The 22,941-nt window shown below is 35.8% G+C and overlaps 3 protein-coding genes and 2 long non-coding RNA genes across 21 annotated transcripts in view; 3 read left to right on the top strand and 2 right to left on the bottom strand.

Annotated features, from left to right (window-relative positions):
• Ptp10D (Protein tyrosine phosphatase 10D) overlaps nucleotides 1–15,081 on the bottom strand; it is a 44,863-nt gene extending 29,782 nt beyond the window's left edge. For all 3 annotated transcript variants that reach the window (XM_068303676.1, XM_068303675.1, XM_068303674.1), the window contains exons 1-2: nucleotides 14,703–15,081; nucleotides 12,360–12,789 (exon numbers count right to left, since the gene is read on the bottom strand). In XM_068303676.1, coding sequence (XP_068159777.1) covers nucleotides 12,360–12,515 — 156 coding nt within the window. In that variant the 5' untranslated portion in view covers nucleotides 12,516–12,789; nucleotides 14,703–15,081. The remainder of the gene's footprint in view (nucleotides 1–12,359; nucleotides 12,790–14,702) is intronic.
• Nucleotides 5,386–6,681, top strand: LOC137586971 (uncharacterized). Of its 9 annotated transcripts, none has more exons than XR_011033841.1 (7): nucleotides 5,386–5,395; nucleotides 5,452–5,598; nucleotides 5,655–5,758; nucleotides 5,800–5,962; nucleotides 6,019–6,158; nucleotides 6,215–6,318; nucleotides 6,376–6,681. It is a non-coding gene; the product is annotated as an uncharacterized lncRNA (long non-coding RNA). The 9 variants fall into 9 exon arrangements; XR_011033838.1 differs by having other exon boundaries at nucleotides 5,816–5,962; nucleotides 6,003–6,158; XR_011033839.1 differs by having other exon boundaries at nucleotides 5,816–5,962; nucleotides 6,199–6,318.
• On the top strand, nucleotides 10,448–11,971 carry LOC137587122 (uncharacterized). Of its 7 annotated transcripts, none has more exons than XR_011033873.1 (7): nucleotides 10,448–10,607; nucleotides 10,683–10,925; nucleotides 10,966–11,085; nucleotides 11,144–11,247; nucleotides 11,306–11,442; nucleotides 11,506–11,609; nucleotides 11,667–11,971. It is a non-coding gene; the product is annotated as an uncharacterized lncRNA (long non-coding RNA). The 7 variants fall into 7 exon arrangements; XR_011033871.1 differs by having other exon boundaries at nucleotides 10,982–11,085; nucleotides 11,128–11,247; XR_011033872.1 differs by having other exon boundaries at nucleotides 10,982–11,085; nucleotides 11,290–11,442.
• A 1,004-nt stretch (nucleotides 15,082–16,085) lies between the features above and the next one.
• Nucleotides 16,086–19,302, top strand: LOC137587101 (uncharacterized). The gene is made up of 2 exons (XM_068303358.1): nucleotides 16,086–16,247; nucleotides 16,331–19,302. Exon 2 carries the CDS (start codon nucleotides 16,334–16,336, stop codon nucleotides 18,479–18,481), a length of 2,148 nt encoding a protein of 715 aa, XP_068159459.1. The 5' UTR covers nucleotides 16,086–16,247; nucleotides 16,331–16,333; the 3' UTR covers nucleotides 18,482–19,302.
• Nucleotides 19,303–19,318: 16 nt separating this feature from the next.
• On the bottom strand, nucleotides 19,319–22,072 carry Peritrophin-A (Peritrophin A). The gene is made up of 4 exons (XM_068303360.1): nucleotides 21,783–22,072; nucleotides 20,378–20,593; nucleotides 19,917–20,111; nucleotides 19,319–19,830 (listed from the first exon to the last, which is right to left on the bottom strand). The coding sequence occupies exons 1-4, from the start codon at nucleotides 21,841–21,843 to the stop codon at nucleotides 19,601–19,603; spliced, it is 702 nt and encodes a 233-aa protein (XP_068159461.1). The 5' UTR covers nucleotides 21,844–22,072; the 3' UTR covers nucleotides 19,319–19,600.
• Between the last annotated feature and the right edge of the window lie 869 nt (nucleotides 22,073–22,941).

Consider the following 22,941-nt stretch of genomic DNA (forward strand, 5'->3'; position numbering starts at 1 on the left):
TCCAGACATTGCAATGTTGACATGCCCATAATAATAATTGGTTATCTTAGTACATACTTATTTTTCTCCATTTTTCAAAATTTCACATTAATCAGCAGTTTGATAATGTTTCGATTTGAATCTAAATACATATATTTTGGGAAATCCATGAGTAAATCGATTACATACCTGAAATGAAAGAATAAAATTATTGTTTTAGTTATTGATACTCATTAATTATTATAAATTAGCAAATGAAATAAGCTAATAGTTAAGCGAAATATACATTAATCGAAGCAAATTTTATGAAATGAATTTATTCATAGAAAATCAAGTTTAATAATGAACAATCAATCAAAAAAAAAAAAAAAAAGAGAAAAACAGAAAGAAGTTTTCTCAACTTGTTTGACATAAAGTTGTAAAGTTTCTCATTGATCCTTTCAGGACACTCGCTCACACACACACACACACACAATCAATCACAATCAATCTTAACCATTTATCAATCAATCAGTAGTTATTGTCACAACAAACTTAAAAATCGATTACTGAAAGGGAAGGTAGAAGAGGGTTATCATTTTGCAATGACTTTGAGATACCCTTACTTCTAAAAGGACGCATTTCGTATAAGTTTTTAGTTTAAACTGGTTTTAATGGTAAAAAGAGAAGAAAACGACAGTTAGTCAGTTGGTTCTTAGTAAACCAAGTAATCATAGTGACAGTTTAGCTAGTAATAATCGACCTAGCCTTAGACTAAGTTGTTTGGGAAGAAAATGTGACAACTTAATTTGCTTTTCCCGGGAACAATTTTTATTGCCCTTTTAGAAATAATCCCCGCATCTCCCTGACTCTTTCTAGCCTACTTCTCCTCCTCCTCCTCTCGTTGTTCATTGTAATTGTTGTCAATGTCATTTGTTTGTCTTGGTTGACAATATATTTAACCCCCAAAAGAAACAAAGGCAACAAAATTCATAGAATAGAAGACTGGTGGTTGATGATGGTTCACCTTTTTTTTTGGGTGGACAATAATAATAATAATAATGCATATTTTTCATTTTACATTTTGTTGTTTTTTGGGTTCCCCCCCCACCTAATACTTACATACGTACATATGTCCCATATGTTAACTTTAACACAAACATTTTAGTTGTTGCCTTTTTGGTCATTAGGTGTGTCACTTTGCTCTGCCTCTTTCCCATTTTCGTTCGGTTTTCCACTCTCTACATTTGTTTTTGAAAACAGATGTTTTTTTTGGGCTTTTGATTTGTTTGTTGGTTTTCTTATTGTTGTTGTTTTATAATTTCAACATTTTTTTTTGTTTTTGGGTCATACTTTGATAAATGAGTATGGTGGCTCATATGATTGGACATGACTAAAGAAGAAGCGTTTTTCTTCTGTCTACTAATTGTTGAGAAGGTTCTACACATAGTCGCATAGGTCTACCTGGTTATACATATATACTATCTGCTATAGCCGTAGATCGTTTTTTTTTTTTGTTCACTGAAACTTTTCTCTTCTCTTGCCACAGCTCAGACCAATATCAAACCCATCCCTTTTTTCCAAACATCCCCCTTAACAGAAAAAACCAACAAAAAAGAGGGAAAAGTGGAAGTAAGGAGAAAAAATCTGCTGACAGAATCTGCCATGCTGCTATTGGCATTGGCTCAATCGAATGCCAATCGATAAATAATAAACGACAAACAAAACTATGGGCAAAAAAAGGGAAAAACCGCCGATGGCGGCAACAGTTTGGCCAGCGAGACACAAACCCAGGCACAGAAGGTGGTAACAGACTGGCCAGAGACTGTGCACTGCTTTGGCAAGTGACTACATTTCACCCTACAAGACAGGACAGGACAGAAGTCACCCTGCCCCGTACCCCGCATCCACACAATCCACTGGGAATGGTGTTAGCTGCGTGCAAAATTACAACAAAAGAAAAAAAAGACCGAAAGGGTCGACTAGCAAATGCTTCTTGGGTCTCATAATATACACTCCCAGTCACGTGAATAATAACAGTTTTTTTAAACACAAGTCCTTCTACCATATATGTAGGAAAGAGAAAGACATATTTGAATAACTTATTCAATTTATTCAATACTTATTCTAAGTAAGCGCGATCACTTGACTTACTCTTCTGTTGAGATAGATGAAACACTTTGTTCCAATTCGAATCGACATGAACAGATCCCCTTAAACTTATTATTCATTGATTGTCTTTCTACATTACAGGGTATAAAAAGAAAAATATTTTGCTTTGATTTTGCCAATCAACCGGGTGGGTAAGTGCAAAACTCGCAGCTAGTTTTCCCATTTCCCATTCACTCATTTTTTGTGTTTTTTTGCTTTTCTCGTTCATTCTTTAGAAAGAATGAAAAAAAGGCCATAAAACGGTTATAGAAATGAATGACACGTGTGTACGGCAACTATGAAATCTCACAATCACAGGCGACTTGGAATTTTCCCTTGATTTTTTTGTCAGAACAAATTAATAGACATTTGGACAATAGTTTTTGTTTTTTTTTTTTTTCTTTTTTTTTGTAATTGAACTGCAATCTACAACTTATTTCGATAAACTGAACTAAACACATGTGTGCTAAAAGTCGTACTACTAGGCGCTAAGCACTAAAGCTGATTGCTTCGTTTAACCGACAGAATGCACAACATACGTACACACACACACACACACACACACACACACACAGACACACACATTGTGTATATTGCCAGTAATAAGATGGCCCAGCAGCATGAACATACATAACTCCAACTATAACTCGAACTATAACTATAACTGTCAACTACCTAGAAACAGTGTCTAAGGGTAGAGAGAAATGTCATAAACTTGCGGCAAATTCAATTTGTGCTACAAAGACGCGATGACGACGACGGCAACGACAACGACAACGACAGTATTCAGTGCACTTTGCCACGTAGACTGTAGGATCCATAAACACGTACAAGCACACATACAAACACAAATATATGTAGCTACCTTAAGATGCACAAGTTGGAAGGGAAGCACCTCCAAAAGCAGAAGTCTGAAATGTTTATGAAAACAGTTTTAAGACCCTTTCTCTCTCCCATCAGAGGAGGATGCCTCTGGCATAGGGACGCAATGTTGCCATTTCTATGCTAAACGTTATTTAGCGTCTTGTTACATGCTTCAGCCGGAATCACCATTCGAGTTGGGTAAAGTTGAAAGTTTGAGTTCGAGTGACTCGAATAAGTCAGGACAGGAATCCCTTGTGGGCTGCGATGGTATGAATTGGTAGCTAAATATGATAAGTATATGTCTAAACATATTTTATTAAGGAGAATCCTTTACTTTTGTCTTAATTTCCACATTTTCACTCCATGGTTTACCCGTATTTTCGAGCATTTTTCATCGTTTCACGTTCAGACTTGTGAATTATCTTTAACGCAGGCTTAATTCTTTAATTCACATATGTTCATTATCTGAGACGTTTTCTCATTATGTGTTTTTTGGTAGTGGGGAGAGAATAATTGTCTTGTGAACAAATGTCTTAATGAAATCAACAGAACAAAAACTATCCATTTCATCCCGCATAAAGCAGGCCCAAAAAAGACATGAAACTAGAGCAAGCAACGCATCATCTACTCAATGATTTTCCATTAGTTTTTCCAATGTTCAATGTCATTGGCCTTGGACTAAATGCATCCCTCCTCTACGCATTTCACCCACGATTGATGCAAACAGTTCTGCTTCAGTTCAGATCCCTATACCAAGTAAACAGCTCAATTTTTCCGGGGTCGGTTAGTCGGTTGAGATAGCAACGCTGCTTTCCAAAAGGGTGTGAATTCATTTGTCGATTTAATTATTAGTTTGTGCCACTGCCTCGGCCTCTGCCGATGGGAATGGAAATGGAAATTTTCGAGTAGTCCGTATGAGGGTTGATTTCACATAGTGCTATAGGTTTTGAAAGAAACAAAATATAAATTGTCCACCCTCAGCTACAACATAAAAATAAAATTTGACCTTGGCAATGGTAGCATCATTCGAATATGAATCTCTTAATCAAATAAAAAATGAGAAAGTTGAACGAATCGAATGTGGCAACGTGTTAGCCGAGAGAAAGTTTCTACCCTGCAGGGCGGGAAATGATAACAGGAAATGCAAAACAACAGAAAATATTTGTCTTGGCTTTCTTTAAAATTCTTTAAGATCTTTTTCTGCCGATTGCTAATGAATATTAGAAGAGACATGTTCGTCCGTTTTAATTGTAACATTAAAAAGCATCTAAATTGTGAATTTGTTAGAGATCCTTTAACTTTTTAAACGATCCTAGGGCATTAAATGTTATGGTTACCAAGTTTCATCCCAATAGTCTCTAAACTATCTATGTAAATGGGTACGACCTTTCATGCTGATTAAAAATATATACATACATATGTATCATGAACATATATATTATGGGCACAGTTGCAATCAATTTTAGAATCCACTTTACCAAAAACTGCCATCAATTTTACATTTTATTAGCTTTTAATAACTTTTTTTAGCTCACATATAGTGGGGGGCAATGGCTCTTCATAACCTCAAATTGTTAACTCATTTCTTGAGAAATATTCCTGTTGAATCTTTCCACTTTATGACTTAAATTTCAAGTTTATGATCGGGAGAGAGATTCCATGCCTCAATCCTCATATGTGACTCAAATTGGCTAATTGAAATACTTGGACATTGACTTCATTACACAATAATAAAAACTGCAAAATTACGAATCCAGAATTCAAGAAGAGTGGCTGAAAAAAGTATTCAAGAGTTCTTACATTGACGAGTTGGCCCACATATCGATTAAAATTGAATTCGATTTTCGATTTCTGAAATCGAGAACAATTTTCTTAAATCTTAATAGGCCTTGACTTCTTAAGTCAACCTTGTAAAGTCAACGGGTTTAGTTAAATTTAGATAATATTCATAAACTAAAACAGATTACAGTAAAGTAGTACAAAACAACAGACAAAAAAAAATATAACTAAATTCAAGTATTAAATTTATTTGTATAAAATTCAAAATTCTTGTAAAAAATGGAAAAAAAAATATTAATAAGCCGGTAAGTTAAATTAATCTCTATCTCACTTCGCTTCCTTGCATTTCGTGCGCGCTCTCTCTCATTCTCGATCTCTCATTCTTTCATTATAGAGATTCAACTTCAATGGATGCGAAATGTATCCGAGAGCACGACCCACCGAATTTTATACGACACCACAGCCGAGTCCCTCGTTCCAAAGTCGATGTGCTGAACATCCAAAGGAGTTGAATCGTGTACCACCACCACCAAATCGTCAACAACAAAGTGTGCGCGCGGCACCTCCCCTTATACCTTCTCCTCATTCAACTATGCGAATTTATCGTAATAGTTACTTTTCTTAAAACTATTTTCTGTAAACTGTAAGTATTTCTCATGCTCTATCTTTTACTCTTATCATAGATCCTTTTTTAAATAGATTCCAAATGTGTGAAGAATTGTTTAAGTCATCATTCATCATTCATCATTTCTGCACCCGAAGATTGTAAACATTTGGAGCTCTTCTATTTTTCTCTATATCTCTGTCTCTCTGTCAAACCGGAAATGCAACTATTTTCTGTAAACTGTAAGTATTTCTCATCCTCTATCTTCTACTCTAATCATAGATCCTTTTTTAAATAGATTCCAAATGTGTGAAGAATTGTTAAAGTCATCATTCATCATCAGGTGTAATAGTTACTTTTCTTAAAGCTGCTTTCTGACAAATTTATGAACTTCTGTAAAGTGTAAGTATTTCTCAAGCAGTCTATAACTACTCTAATCATAGATCCTTTTTTAAATAGATTCCAAATGTGTGAAGAATTGTTTAAGTCATCATTCATCATTCATCATTTCTGCACCCGAAGATTGTGAACATTTGGAGCTCTTCTATTTTTCTCTATATCTCTGTCTCTCTGTCAAACCGGAAATGCAACTATTTTCTGTAAACTGTAAGTATTTCTCATGCTCTATCTTCTACTCTAATCCTAGATCCTTTTTCAAATAGATTCTAAATGTGTGAAGAATTGTTTAAGTCATCATTCATCATTTCTGCACCCGAAGATTGTGAACATTTGGAGCTTTTCTATTTTTCTCTATATCTCTGTCTCTCTGTCAAACTGGAAATGCAACTATTTTCTGTAAACTGTAAGTATTTCTCATGCTCTATCTTCTACTCTAATCCTAGATCCTTTTTCAAATAGATTCTAAATGTGTGAAGAATTGTTAAAGTCATCATTCATCATCAGGTGTAATAGTTACTTTTCTTAAAGCTGCTTTCTGACAAATTTATGAACTTCTGTAAAGTGTAAGTATTTCTCAAGCAGTCTATAACTACTCTAATCATAGATCCTTTTTTAAATAGATTCCAAATGTGTGAAGAATTGTTTAAGTCATCATTCATCATTTCTGCACCCGAAGATTGTGAACATTTGGAGCTTTTCTATTTTTCTCTATATCTCTGTCTCTCTGTCAAACCGGAAATGCAAAAACCAAAAAAAGACTTGAAGTAGCTTTTATGCCAAATTGATTGACTCCACATGAATCTTATGGAAGCGGCGGCCATCGAAAGAGATGAAAAGAGGCACTTTGTTGGGGCATTTGATTTTTTTTCCATTGCTTGCTTAAAAAATTTCTCGTCTACAAAATATATATAATGATTGTGATGTGACTCAATGGAGTTTAAGAGGGTGACTTGTTGACTTATACGTACGGACATACAAATGTACATATATATATATATATATATATATATGGAGGGAGAGAGAAAGAGACAGGGAAAGTGAGTGAATGAGTGTATATAGTCTATATAGACGCTTAGTATATTTAGTTTATTATAGTAACTGTGTGTAGCATGAATCATACAGAAATTCAGGAGGGTTGTATCCTCCATCCCTTTATTCTCTCTACCCACCCACATATCCTGCTTCTCCTTTACCTCCCTTCTACCTCTCCTCTACTTGAGCTTACTACTTCATAAATAGAGAGAGAAGGGCTGCTTCAGACACTTGAGTGCAGTATATATAAATATATATGTATATATATGTATAATATATGTTGTATATATAAAGTTATGACTTGAGTTATAAACATGAAAATATTGCAGCCACTTAGCTAGTTGCTAATTACTTTACTGAACAACGACAACAACAAATTCCCATAATAACTAGTTCAAATGAAAAGAAAGTTAGTTGAAGGAAAGAAACAAAAATCAGAATGAATAGAAGATGAAGAGCAATAGAATACTCGAATGATTTTTAATGGCAAAATGTCTGATGTTGGTCCAAAGTTTTGTGCCAGCTCATATCCCTAATGGTTGACATTGGGTGGTGGGGAGGACAACCTCTATCGAAAATGACTAATTTAAATTTTGAAAATCTATATTTTTAGATTGAATTTTCGAGATCCATCCTTAACCCTCTTGTTTACTTTTTAAAATTCCTTAAATTAACAAAAGTTTTATATACTTTATTTGTGTGTTTTACTAATAAAAATGTCTAAACATTTCTTAATATTTTTCTTATTTTGAGTAACACTTTAATTCTCCTTAATTTCCGTCGGCTATCCGATTACAGTAAATAGTTAATTTAAATTGACAATAAAAACGTTTTATGAAATGGTTATTAAGTTTATACTAAACGTATTAGTTACGTGAGCTGATTTAGTCGCTTTCCCCCCACCTCATTTCCCTTATACAGTATCGGATTTAGCCAGCGGGGACTTTGAATCAAATTAGAAGATCACTTTCCAATATTAAGGTAAGAGCATAAAAGAAAATCGGCCAAAAAACTAGGAAAATTTTTTGGTTAGACGCCGCTGTGAAATTGCTGGGATTCTCCGCCCACTGATTGGTTGATTGACTGATTTGGCCAGATAACTCAATTGGGCATTAACCACCAAACAAATTTATGCCATCTGCACCCTTTTTTCGCAAAGTTTTCTTTTAATTTATGCAATTTGTATTTCTTTCAATTGACCGAGACCAACGTGGCGGATGATGATGGATTTAGGTTTGGGTGGAGTCCTTTCCGGGCTTAAATTGCATTAACTTGCAGGGTTGCATTTAATTGAAAAAAAAAACCCACTTATCTCAAAATCTCTCTTTCTCTTTCTCTCTCTCACTTGGTTTGAATGTGTGCAAACAAAAAATTTGTAATCTATCTACTACAAGAGAACCGGCAGTAGCAAATGTTAAGGTGTTTTGTATGAAAACTTTTGTGTTTTTTCCATTTAGCCTTTTCTGTCTGTCTGCGTTTGTGTATCGTTTCTTTGGATAACTTGACACGTGCCATTGGTGAGGAGGGAACGGAGGGCGAGTGTGGGGCAAAGGGCCGTGGTTATCTGTGCTTTGTCTTTGCACATCGTGCACATCTCTTTTTCTACAGAGCATTTTGTGGCCCTGCATTTAATTGCCCATATAACACGCATATTGCGGCTAATTGTTTTTTGTTGGCCCTCAAATTTTCATGGAAACGGCAAGATTTCATTTGAAAATTGTGAAATACTTTTCGTTGCTATCGATTACAGTCGTTCTTCAGAACTTATATATGGAATTTTCACCAGTGTCGAATATCTTTAATAAGATTACAATTATTTTTAAATTAAATATAATGTGAAAAACAATTTTCAAACACAAAATGCATTGGCTAATTTGTTTATTGCAAAACTAAAATTGTGAATCGTGACTTATTAAAATCTAAAAGTTCCTCTTCGTTTGATCTTTAACCTTTGCTCGGCCAAGTCTCTTCTTTTTGTAGTTAACAGTATAACGTTAAAAACTACAAACTAAAACAGAAACAGGAAAAAAAATGTACATTTTATTTATTTTGTACTCAAACTTTTCATTTTCCGGCTTGCTAATTAAAACGTGAGCAATGTTTGAAATTATTTTGTGGGAACAGAGTAGAGATTCGACCCAGACAGAAACTCTTTGTTGTTTTGGCACCAGACAGAGAAAGAGAGAGAGAGAGACAGAAAGAGAAAGAGTTGTTTTTTAAAAAATTGCGCTCAAGAGAGTTTTGTTAATAACATTTTGCATTTTAAGTTAATAACCATTTTTACATTCTAGACACGAACAAAACTTTGCGCAAGACCTTGGAGATAGAAAAAGCAGGCAAATCTCTCTCTCTTTCTCTCTTTGTAATTAGAAATGAACATATTCTTTACTTGCAAAACATCTTTTCGTCAGAGATTCTTCTCTGACCGCTAGAATCGGATTCTAAGAAGAATTATAAGATATTATTAAATTAAATTAGAAATTGATCCGCCTTTAAAACATATATGAATGTACATATATAGGGGAATAAGTCTTTATAAGGATTTCAAAACATTATAATTATTTCACGACAATTTAAATTTGTAAAGGTTTTTTATTTCTGAATTTGTAATCGAAAATAAAAGAAGGTTAGATGTCAATTTCGGCTCCGCTTCAGTGGTTTGATAAGACTCTCAAATATTTGTATCTAAAATTAATCTTAGTGGCAAAGAGAGGTAGAAAGAGACTAAAAACATTTCTCTATTCAGTTAGTTAAAAGTATCCACCTTGGACTTTATTAGTTAAAGCTGCTCCCCACTAGAAACACTAGAAACATTCTCATTTTGTCTTTATTACAAGAAAGTGATTTGAATTTATTGTTATTTGTTGTTGTTTCTGTAATGTGTGTAACAATTACAATCGAAAAAGTTTTTGTTTTGTTTGGTTTGTTTTTGTGTTCATTTAACCAATTACTACAAATAATAAAAAAGGGAAATTGAAAATGGGCACGACGAACCGGCAAACTGAACCGGTTCAATTTGGTTACATTCGGCATCTAATATCAATTTCAATTTCCATTTCAATACTCTAAAAGCTAAGCTTAACAACATTTTAAATTGTTGACGCGTAACGACAATGGCTTCGACTCTCCCCCTTTGCATCCTCCTCGTCGTAATGCTACTCTCTCCTCCCACTACTGGGTTAGGCTTGAGAATTATTTATTGTATTTGCCGTCAAATGTCGATAAATGACAGAGAAATATTTAAGCTTTAGTCACATACTAAATATTGTGACATAAATAAGTCACGTCTGGGCCCAAATAAAAAAAGAAAAAGGTGCATAGGTTGAGAGAAACAAATCGATCTCTCTCGATCTCGCTTGCACTTTCTTGTTGTCTACTTATCATATATCATAATAAGCTATAGCTCTTGACTTATGACTTGAATGTTTGGGAGGAACGGCCACAATTTTAGGCTGGAGGTTGAGGCACTTCCTTCTACATATATATTGCACAATTCTACTTACAATACATTTTAAAAAGGACAACAATAATTGTGCAGTCTAGCTAGACTCCAAATATCGATTAAAATTGAATTCGATTTTCGATTTCTGAAATCGAGAACAATTTTCTTAAATCTTAATAGGCCTTGACTTCTTAAGTCAACCTTGTAAAGTCAACGGGTTTAGTTAAATTTAGATAATATTCATAAACTAAAACAGATTACAGTAAAGTAGTACAAAACAACAGACAAAAAAAATATAACTAAATTCAAGTATTAAATTTATTTGTATAAAATTCAAAATTCTTGTAAAAAATGGAAAAAAAGAATATTAATAAGCCGGTAAGTTAAGTTAATCTTTATCTCATTTCGCTTCCTTGCATTTCGTGCGCGCTCTCTCTCATTCTTTCATTATAGAGATTCAACTTCAATAGATGCGAAATGTATCCGAGAGCACGACCCACCGAATTTTATACGACACCACAGCCGAGTCCCTCGTTCCAAAGTCGATGTGCTGAACATCCAAAGGAGTTGAATCGTGTACCACCAAATCGTCAACAACAAAGTGTGCGCGCTGCACCTCCCCTTATACCTTCTCCTCATTCAACTATGCGAATTTATCGTAATAGTTACTTTTCTTAAAACTATTTTCTGTAAACTGTAAGTATTTCTCATGCTCTATCTTCTACTCTAATTCTAGATCCTTTTTCAAATAGATTCTAAATGTGTGAGGAATTGTTAAAGTCATCATTCATCATCAGGTGTAATAGTTACTTTTCTCAAAGCTGCTTTTTGACAAATTTATGAACTTCTGTAAAGTGTAAGTATTTCTCAAGCAGTCTATCTTCTACTCTAATCATAGATCCTTTTTCAAATAGATTCCAAATGTGTGAAGAATTGTTTAAGTCATCATTCATCATCAGGTGTAATAGTTACTTTTCTCAAAGCTGCTTTTTGACAAATTTATGAACTTCTGTAAAGTGTAAGTATTTCTCAAGCAGTCTATCTTCTACTCTAATCATAGATCCTTTTTCAAATAGATTCCAAATGTGTGAAGAATTGTTTAAGTCATCATTCATCATTTCTGCACCCGAAGATTGTGAACATTTGGAGCTCTTCTATTTTTCTCTATACATATCTCTGTCTCTCTGTCAAACCGGAAATGCAACTATTTTCTGTAAGTTGTAAGTCTTTCTCATGCTCTATCTTCTACTCTAATCCTAGATCCTTTTTTAAATAGATTCCAAATGTGTGAAGAATTGTTAAAGTCATCATTCATCATCAGGTGTAATAGTTACTTTTCTTAAAGCTGCTTTCTGACAAATTTATGAACTTCTGTAAAGTGTAAGTATTTCTCAAGCAGTCTATAACTACTCTAATCATAGATCCTTTTTTAAATAGATTCCAAATGTGTGAAGAATTGTTTAAGTCATCATTCATCATTTCTGCACCCGAAGATTGTGAACATTTGGAGCTCTTCTATTTTTCTCTATATCTCTGTCTCTCTGTCAAACCGGAAATGCAAAAACCAAAAAAGACTTGAAGTAGCTTTTATGCCAAATTGATTGACTCCACATGAATCTTATGGAAGCGGCGGCCATCGAAAGAGATGAAAAGAGGCACTTTGTTGGGGCATTTGATTTTTTCCATTGCTTGTTTAAAAAAAATTTTTCGTCTACAAAATATATTTAATAATTGTGATGTGACTCAATAGAGTTTAAGAGGGTGACTTGTAGAAGAGACAGGGAAAGTGAGTCTATATATCACATCAGGGCCAAAAAAAAATAAACAAGGTGCTTATGGATGGAGAGAGTCAAATCGATCTCGATCTCGCTTGCACTTTCTTGATGTCTACTTATCACATATCATTTACAATGTAGCTCTAATACCTTAGCTTCTAACTTATGGCTTTAATGTTTGGGAGAAACGGCCACAATTTTAGGCTGTAGCAATGCAGCGCATATTGCATACAGCGGACGGACGGACTTAGCTCGAGTCGTGTTACGGATTAAGAATATATATACTTTATTTGGGTTGAGGCACTTCCTTCACATATGTACAAATTAAATAAGACAACAAAAATTTAGCACATACCTGTAGACAGACTGTTAACGTTAACAGCAATGTAAAGCTCCAGCGTTGAATGTGATGTAGTTTAGCAGCTTTTGCCTTGATAGGTGACTGTTGATGTTGTTGTTGTTGCCTTTTGAGTCGAATTCTGGTTGTTGCTTTGCCTAGCTGGTTCAACATCTTGTGGTCGTCGTCGTCGTTTTGCGGCTGTTTGCTTTAATTGTTGTTGTTGTTGTTGCTGCTACTTTGGTTGATTTGTTGTCGGTTTTGTTTCTCTCCTCTCTTCTTGCGATTTATTTTTTGTTGTTCAATAATTTTTGCAAATATTTCTTTTTTTTTTGTTTTATTTTTTTTGCTTTGCTAATTTTTTTTTATTTTCGACATTTTTAAATCGATTTTAGTTTTTCTTGTTGATTTTTGTATAATTAAATGCATTGCTAAACAATTTTTGTGGCTGCACAAAAAACCCAAAAAAAAATGAGTGATAAACGCTATATCTCTCTCTCCCCAATTTTTTCCTCTGGGTCTCTCGAGATCTCTTCCCCTCTCTCTCTCTCGATCTTTGTGTCTCTCATTCTCTCATTGTCTTGCTTTCATTTTTGTACCCAGCAAACGATCAGCAGAGAGGTATATTGTTTATTAAGTTTTTATTTTATTTATTGTTCTATCAAACTTCTTTAAAGGTATATGTATATCCATAATTTGAGTTCATTTTTTGTTGTTAAAAGTACAAACACATGTATAATATGTACATATATAGAGTAATAAAGATCGTATTAAATAATAATAAATCGAGATTATTAATTAGCAAGTGTGTTTTTATATATGTACATTTGAATATAAAGCTAATCAGATGAATCTAAAAAGTGATAAGTATTACGAGCTAGATTTCTGTTTAACTTTGCCTGACTGCTTTTCATTTATTTTTCTATGCTTCTTTCTGGATGGTAAATATTCCATTAAAAATTGTTTAAAAATGTTTCCTTTTTTTATCAATAACAAATACGTACATTTATTTTGAAAACTAAACCGACAGAACTATCAGCTGCTGTATCAGCTGTTTTGCTGATTAGGTTGATTATGCCGACTTGGAAGAAAACCCCATCTATGTATATATACATATGTATGTTCATATGTACAATGATTCCAGAGTTAGATCGTTTTATAATAGGCTCAAACCGTACAAATCATTAATGTTAGTATTAGCCTTCTAGCATTTTGAGATTTACTGTTAATCAATTGTATTTAATGTTTATTTTTTAGCACAAACGCATACTTATTTAATGTATATATTTATATATTTTGGTTTGTGGATTATTTTTATTTTCTTTTTGCGAAAAACATTATTTTTTAGTCTGACTACGGGCTGACGTCAACTGAGCACAAAAAAAGCTTTAATCATACGTATTTTTATACATATCTTCGTGTATATATATGTACATATATTTAACTGATGTATATATTTAAATTATAAGATATAACAAAAAATTTAAAACCAGTTTTCAGCATACAAACAACAAAAAGCTGCCCTAGGGGTCTATTTGTTGTTGTTGCTGTGTAGTTGTTGCAAAAGAAACCTTCAACTTACAGAGAGACTGGCAGACAGACAGAGAGGGAGAGAGACAAAGAGACACTGAGAGAGAGCTAAAGAGATCTTCAGCATCTCTGGTTAATGGGAGGTGTAAGAGCGAGACGGGACTAAGAAATGCAATAAACACTAAAACGTAATAGCAACAAAAAAAAAAAAAAAAAAAAAGAAACAACAACAAAAGTCAAACTTTAAGCTCTCGCTGCAAAACAAGTTTTTGAAACCAACGAAACCAAAAAAATTGTTTTCCTTTTTTTTTTGGTTAACTTCGTTTTCTTTAAATGTGGGACATAAAAAAGGGAAATAATTACCACAATAACAAAATTGTTGTTAAAAAACAATAACAAAAGTAAACATAATTTTGCATCTCATTTTGCACACACACACACAGGAAGTGGAGAAATTTTCAATTTTCATTCAAAACCCAACATAAGAGACAGAAAGAGAGAAAAAACAAAAGACACTTTGATGGCTAACGGGGCGTGGGAGGTGGCACTAGCAATTGCTTCAATGGAAGAAAGAGAGAGAGAGTGCGAGAGGGAGAGAGTGGGTTGGTTTCGATGGAAAGAAAGCAACGGCATGCCAAAAAGCAACGACAGCGGCGTCGCCGGTGGCTGCAAGTTGCGTAGGTGTTGTTGCTACTGCTGTTATTATATGTAGTTGCTGTTGTTGTTGTTGTTGCTCTTGCAACAAACGACAAAAAACTCTCAGTTTCTGCTTTTGCTTTGCGCTTTGTTAAACATACTTCATTATTTAATTTCCTTTGATTTTTTTCTTACATTTTTCTTTTTCTGTTGTTGTTGTATATAGATTTATATATGTATGTAAATTTTCTTTCGTTTTCTATTCTATTTCACACGCGACACACATTAAAACAACAAAAAAAAGAACTAATACTTTTTTTAATACATACAAATATTTATGCGGAAAAAAAAACAAACGAAAAACCACAAATTTAGACGGCGGCTGCGACGACGGTACGATGATGGTGAGAAACAGCGACAAACGTACACCGATGGGCTTGATGGGCAACGGACACGGAAGCGGACCAGCAAACAAAACACCTGAGCACGCTCTCACATTCAAAACTCAACTGAAAACGAGCAAGTTGTAACATGTAACATCCGACACAGCGACAAACACAACTGCTCACCACGAAATTCAAAATCACACTGAAAAAAACTGGCGCAATTTTTACACCCGCGCGCACCCCCAAACACTTAGAGAAACAAGTGGTGATGGTTGATAATATCTACTAGAAATTCATGATTAATAGACGTAGCGGCCCTTCTGTTAGTGGCGACAGCTGTTATAATCTAAATCCGTAATTCAAGACCTCGATTGATTAAATACACAGGAAAGTCGAAACTTACTCTATTTAAATACAAAGCTTAATAAAGTGGAACGTTTGTTGCAGTGCATTTGGCCATTTATTTATTTTGCCTCGCTCTTAAATTGCACTTGCCAACCGCCCTCCCCCCCCCACCCTGGTGTTCTCCAGTGTTGCCGAAACTTTTTCAGCAAAAGTAGCTAAAAAAAGCTAACTTTAAATTTCTAACTAAAATTTCATAAAATTAGCTACTTAGCTAAAATGAAAACAGTTTATTTTTTTAATAAAAGTTCAACTTATTTAATTCAATGTAGTTATTACTTTATCGATGAACACCAACTCATCATTTTCAACGCTTTCATCGCTTTTATGATTAGCTTTAGGCACTTAGCCAAATGATAAATTTCTTTTTTAAAAAAAGTATCGCAACTAACAAATATGCAACCAATTCGGATATTTGTTCAATATTATTTTAGCTAATTGTAATTTTTGAAAATAGCTAAATCTGTTTTCAAGCAATCGGCCTCAAAAAGCGGCCAAATCTAGCTACAAGGTAGTGATTCGGCAACACTGGTGTTCACACCAACCACTCTTTGCAACCGAGCGCTCTCTTTCTCTCTCTTAAATGACTATTACTCGCACCCTTAGGACTATTACTCGCACCCTTAGGACTTTTACTCGCACCCTTAGGACTATTACTCGCACCCTTATGAATATTACTCGCACCCTTAGGACTATTACTCGCACCCTTAGGACTATTACTCAATTTATAAACTAAGGTGAATATATAAACAAAGGTGAATTTGAACTAAAAACAATATACATATGTACATATATATTTAAAGGTTTGCAATGCTCACCACCGAAAAACCCAAATAAAAACAATAAAATATTGCAAAATATGTAAAAAAAAAAACAACAAGTGGATAAACAAAATTGCAGTAGATAATTGAATAAAATAACTTAAAACACAACTGGTTGGCACAAATTGAATGTAATAATTTTTGAATTGAATTTGAATGTGTTTTCGTTCTAACAACTGATATTTTCTCTCTGTCTGTCTTGCCTGTTTGGCAGGTAATGGATCTAGATTTGGACTGGCAAAACAGTCTGACGGAAATCAAGGATCGTGGTCAGTATTTGCTTCATTCGGAGAAATGGGCCGATTGCAGATTTCTAGTGGGATCGCCACCCAATCAGCGAGTGATTGCCGGTCACAAGCTACTGTTAGCCATGGCATCGCCGGTATTCGAACGGATGTTCTATGGCATTTTACCGGATAAGACGGATCCCATAATTATACCAGATGTCCAGCCAGAGGCATTCGAGGCAATGTTGGAGTACATATACACAGATCGCATCACAATTGGGTCCTTCGACAAGGCCTGCGAATTGTGTTATGTGGCCAAAAAGTATATGCTACCGCATGTAGTAACACGATGCACACTCTTCCTGTGGGCCGATCTCAGTCCTAAGAATGCCTGTCGGGCCTACGAGTTTGCCAAACTTTTCGATGAGCCTCGCCTAATGCAGAGCAGTATGGAGCTAATTGCATCAAACACTCGCGAAGTGTTATCCGACCCCAGCTTCCTGGACATTGAGGTGTCGACATTGATGGCCATTTTGGATCAGAACCGTCTGAATATTGATTCCGAATTGGATTTATTCAATTGCCTGATGAAATTCGCCAGTGAAAGGGGCATATTGGCGGGTAATACCAATGAGGTTTGTGACGAGAAATTCGAGAAGGATTCATTACGTAAAGAACCACCCGTGGAGGAATCCTCGTTGGGTGTTGCAATTGCTGCTGCGGACGCTGGCGAAGATGTTGTGGTGGAGGAAATCAAAATGGAGCCCGATGTGGCAGCCATGATGCAGCATATGCCGCAGGATAATGAAGAGGTTCATTTTGATGCCGAACCAGAGCCAGTGGCATCCACATCATCAGAGGCAGCGGCAGCAGCTGCCGCCGCTGCTGCTGCTGCTGTAGTAGCCTCTACATCTACTTCTGTTGCTGCATCTGCTCCTGCTGCATCCCCGCCATCGGATGATGTTGTGATAATTGACAGCGATGCCACCGATGATGCAGCAACAGCCGCTGCCAACATGATCAGCATCATGGATGCCCAACGAACCATTATGGATGGAGCCATGCTGCGTCAAGCGGTGAAAAAGATTCGTTTTCTGACCATGACGCCGCAGCAATTCGCAGAGGGGCCGGCACGATCTAAACTGTTGCAGCAGCATGAGGCTTTGGCCATTTTGATTAAAATCTCCAGTCCCACTTTGAACGATTGCCACATGCCGGAGGGTTTCTGCGTATCGCGTAGCACTCGCAACTTTTATGAGTTGGCTCATCGGCAAAGTGAATTGTCTTCGTCCTACAGGCAGCATCCAGGAGGACCCAATGGCGCCTCAACATCTGGCAATGGCGCCACCTGCAGTGGACGCGCAAATCCCATTTTGTTCTCCCGCCTGGGTGCCAATCCAATGCCCAATCCATCTGCAGTCTTTGGTGAGGACACGGTGATGTCGCAGGATCATCCAAATGGCAGCCATGCATCAATGCGCTGTTTTAGCCAGGTCTTTGAGGGTGGCTCTGGCGGCGCAGCACCCGCACCGGCACCTGTGCCTGCTCCCGCACTGGCACCTGAGCCGGACACAGCGCCCTCTGGCTCAGCTGGATCTAGCGGCGGTGGCGGTGGCAACTCTCAAAATGATATGGTTAAAACCTATTGCATGCGCTCACTGACACGCCAATTCGATTTCCGTAACACCAGCGTCACAGATTCGGGTGTCACCTTCCAGGTGAACGCCAACATTTGGATTTTGGGCGTCCAGGTGCCGACCCAGGTGCTGTGCGGTGAATTAATGACCTCCGCCGGTTTTACGGAACGGTATACCGAAGTACTCTATGCTCATATTCAGGATATGCATGGCTCTCGGATCACTTATACACATTGCACGGCCCGGGTACGTTACGATTCCGTATTGGATATCACTTTCGATCGTGCCGTCTATATCTATCGCAATCAGATCTATAAGATCTACGTAGTATTCAATAAAATGGGCTGGTATCCAATGTATTCCTGTGTCCCAAATTCCATTTGCAATCGGGTTAAATTCATGTTCAATGTCGGTAATCCCACTGAATCGGTACGCGAGGGCCTTATATATGCCATTATCTTTTCAATTCCCCAGGATCATCCGCGCCATTTGATTGATTGAGTGATCGATAATAGCGATGATGATCAAAATGATGACAACGATGGGAATTATCCATTATATTGTATATTCTCTATGTGATAGATGTACGAATAAGTGGATTTACATAGTTGATTTCCACTATAGCCAAATTCTATGAAACGCTATTGAAAAAGAGAGACCCCAAGTGGAAATGTAACCTTTTTTTACTTGCAACAAAATTTCAAAATTAGTAATAAGAATTCTTCATGTCGTCCTTGTGCGGTTATCGGTTTGTCCTTTTAGCGAGTAAGCGTCTAATTAGAACAATTTTCTACCTAAATTTAATGTCTTCTACTGCAGAATTTTGAAAAATTATCTTTCTTTCCTTTTCTTTTGCTATCTTTGTATGCCAAATAGAATAGTTGTAATTTTATTATTTAATTATCAATCGATCGGATGACCAAAATACTTCCTCAAAGAGAAAATTTTCTTTAGCATTTTTTTTTTTTTTTTTGGTAGTAGTATTAAAAATTGAACTGATCCGAATATACATATATAATGTGGTTTTCCATTTTTGCTTCCAATAGTTCAAGTTCAATAGTACTAAATTAATTTTATAGTCTTTGTTTTATGTTTATTTGCCTTTCATTTATGTGTAAACTTTAAGATAAATTTATATATATACAAATATATACATTTTTTTTATGTCCCTAACAAAAACAAACCCTGTTCCCAGCTTTAGCTTTTGTATACCGACAAAAAAAAAAAAAAAATTAACTAATTACAATAAATTAAATTAACTTTATTGCGATTTGTATACGAAAAAACAAAAAATGGAGAAATAAACACAAAATCAAAATGAAGTAAGACAAGACAAGGTAAAGTTAAAATATTTTATATATTGCCATACATTTGATGCTAGGAAAAAAATAAAAACAAAAAAGGGGGACAGTGTGCGAGCGGGATAGAACGAACAACCAGCGCGTGCAGAAGAAAGGAAAGATATACTACATACATATATGTACATACATACATATTAGGTTGAAGAGAAAGAGAGAAAATGACAAAGAGCGGTTCATAGTCTGAGCTTTGAGTCGAGCTTTTTACACACACACAATATATACAGTTATAAAGTTTGCAGTTACAATTCGCCTTAGCCTTCTATTTGCCATAGTTGGCACAATTGCCGCTGGCATATTCGGGCTCCTCACAGGTCAATGTATGCTCATCGAAGACCTTATCCTCGCCGCAGCTTATCAAACGGGGATATCCCTCAACGCAAGTGATCAAACGATGGCAATCACCGGAAACCGGGAAACGTGGGAAGGGCCAGAAGCGAGCGGCCACCGAATTGGGATCCACTTTAGTGGGGCACTTGAAGCCAACGACAGCTAAAAAAAACGAAGCAAAGCAAACGAACGGACATCTCCAGTGTTAGGAAAAGGAAAATCTAAGAAACTTGGCTTAGACTGCTTACCCTCAGGATTGCAGTGATCTAACAGCTGATCGGGCCAATTGCAGCCATGAATACGCTCATCGTATGCCAAACCAGCATCGCAGTCCTGTTCATGGGGTTCACCGTGGGCACACTTGATATAGGTGGTCGAGCAATCCTTCGATACGGCATATAAACCAAATTGATATTCACAGCCAGGTGATGAAATGGGTGTAGCTATGAATAAACAAAAAACCATTTGTAGCAATTTTCAAATACCTAGTTTAATTTTTCACTCCGTATCCTTTCAAAACAATTTAGCTGAGCTCTGTAATATTAATCAATCTATTTATTTGAAATTCAAACTTTATTTGAATATATTTACTTTGCAGTGGACTATGTTAGGTTAATCTCTCCTAACATCAAAGCTTATATCTTTCAGCTAAGTTAATTGATGTCTTTTTCGTCTCCTTTCAATCTACTGTGTTTATGTATATACTTACGATCCCAGTGCCGTCCTTTGCAGTCAACGGCCCAATTGTAGTTGCAATGATTATGTACAGCGCCTTTGCCATCGAAGAGTAAACCATTTTCACAGGTCTCCAAAGTCAAAGTGCCATTGGTGCATAGGAAGAATTGGTCACAATTCTCCGTATGGGCATAGGCTTGAACGCCATACTTTTCGGGGCATTCCGGTGTGCCAACGGCCAAGGCATGTCCTGGATGCGATATAAAAACGATACAAAACAAAAAAGATGAAATTATGTGCAATGTTCAATGTATTCAAAAGAGAGACCGGAAAAAACGATAACATTTACTTTTGTCAATTTCAATTTCTTTTTGAGCCGTCAATGTGTACACACACAAAGTAAACAGAAACAACTACCAACTACATTTACTTCCTTCCTAACCAACTGGTTTCAATGCAAGTGCAAGTGATGACAAGACACGATGCACTGCGTCGTGAGGTTTTTGCTTTTGCGATGCGCGCACATCATCTTCGTCTAGCGCCGGGTCTTGGACGATAACGATGATGGTGATGTAACCTGTCTCTTAGCCATATACCGTATGCTTGGAATTTACAATTTGGATGTGTCTCTTTCTCTCTCTATGTGTGTGTGTGTGTACATACCCGTGTAGTAACAACAGATTGGGAAATAAATATAATGAAAGATTTACTGTTATATTAAAATTTCGAGAGATTTTTTTTTAAAAATGGGATTTTGACCTTTTCGAACGTCACAAAAATACATAAAACGTGTATTCGATGAGTGAGACAAGAGAGTAACTTGAGTTTATATGGCGGTATATCAGGAATTTAGATCGGGTTAGATAATTTGATTGTTGTGTGGTTTCTTAATTGTTAACTGGTTTAACCAGATCAGTTCAGACTCTATTAATTCTACTTGGTGCCAAGCACTGCCCAACCCAAAAACTGAAACCAAAACCCCTTGCAATTGGGTATTAATACATATATAAGTAAATACATATATACAAAAGAGAACAAGAAAAGCAAAAGTAATTCGCAACAAACTGATCTGCATGCCAAATGAGTCTTCTAGACGGACGACATATGGTTAACTTTATATACATACATACATACATATGTATGTATGTGTATGTGGATATATAAATCTTGGGTGCTGGTGAGTGTAAGATTTGCTCAGGGTTAAGTAACTAATCTATGGCTATAAGGCCTTCGAAAAACTTTGTCTTTGAAACTGACTTTCAATTTAATTGATCAAAGAGTAAAAAAAGTTGGTTTTGAGAACAATTACAATTATAATCGACAGACATACAATGCTCGAATGGTCTAATGGAATTTTTGAAAGTAAAAGCTTATTTACCCAATCACACACACACACACACACGAGCGTGTCTGTGTGCGTGCCACTCCCCCAAACTTACCACAGGCAATTGAAGCCAGGATCAGAATCAGCATAGTGCCAACTTTAATACGTTGCTGCATAGTGAAAATTTCACACACACACACACACACACACAAGAAAAAAAACAAACAAACAACAACAAAATATATATTAACTAACAAACGTTATAAACAGCAACAACAATAAACAATAACGGCAAACAAAAATTAATATGACAAAACTTCCGCTCGGCAATTGGTATTAAGTTTGTGTATATATATTGTTTCTATATATATGTATATATTTATTTTTCATATACGTTTTAACGGTTACGCGTTCCAAACTCAACTGAAAAGATTTATACCGCGCTACCAGAAGAAGAAGAAGAAGAAGCAACAGCAGCAACAGCAACAGCAACAGCGCGACAGCAGCAGCAAAAGTCGCTAACAACAACAATAGCAGCAACAACGTCGGCAACTTGGCTTTGGTAACGGCAGTGACAACCCAAAAAATCAAAAGAAAAACTTTTGCAAAGCTTTGCGTTTGAATTTGTTTTTTTTTTTCTTTCAGTTTTTTCGTATTGGGGGCGTCACAGTAATGGTCAGAGAAGTGGCTGGTGGTGTCGGTGGCGGTAGCGTCCCTGCCTGGATTAATATCTACAGAGACTTTGTCGCCAGTGTCGGATCGAGGTATGTAAATGAAACTAAGTGAAAATGCCCCCTTTAAGTATGCAATAGGCTTCTTACAGCTTAAATCAAATTGAAATTAACTATGCATAAGCAAAAATCAGTTCTCGATGCGAAAAAGGGATTAGGCCATGAGTTTTTTTTGTTGATTTTAAAAGAAGAAACTCCTTAGCAGTCTGTTGCATACTTTAGGGGGTGACTATTTGGGCCTCAATTATTTGGTCTTTTTAATGAGAAAAATTCAACATTTTGTCGTAAGATTTCATATGTTGCATAATGTGATTTACAGTTATTTTCAAGCTTTGGATTATTTTTTTAATTTTAAAATTAATATATTATTTGGTTTCATTTCTGTAATTATCATATTTTTTTTGAGTTTGGGAAATTTTTACGTATACTTAATTTAGCACTGGCAAATATACGTATACGTTATTTTTTTTGCACAAAAAGTATTGCCTACTTTGTGGAGTCTTTATGATAATCGGAAAACTATTTTAAACTGCTAAGATTATT

Source organism: Drosophila tropicalis, unplaced genomic scaffold (genome assembly GCF_018151085.1).
Source record: "Drosophila tropicalis isolate 14030-0801.00 unplaced genomic scaffold, ASM1815108v1 contig_158, whole genome shotgun sequence".
Lineage (NCBI taxonomy): Eukaryota > Metazoa > Arthropoda > Insecta > Diptera > Drosophilidae > Drosophila > Drosophila tropicalis.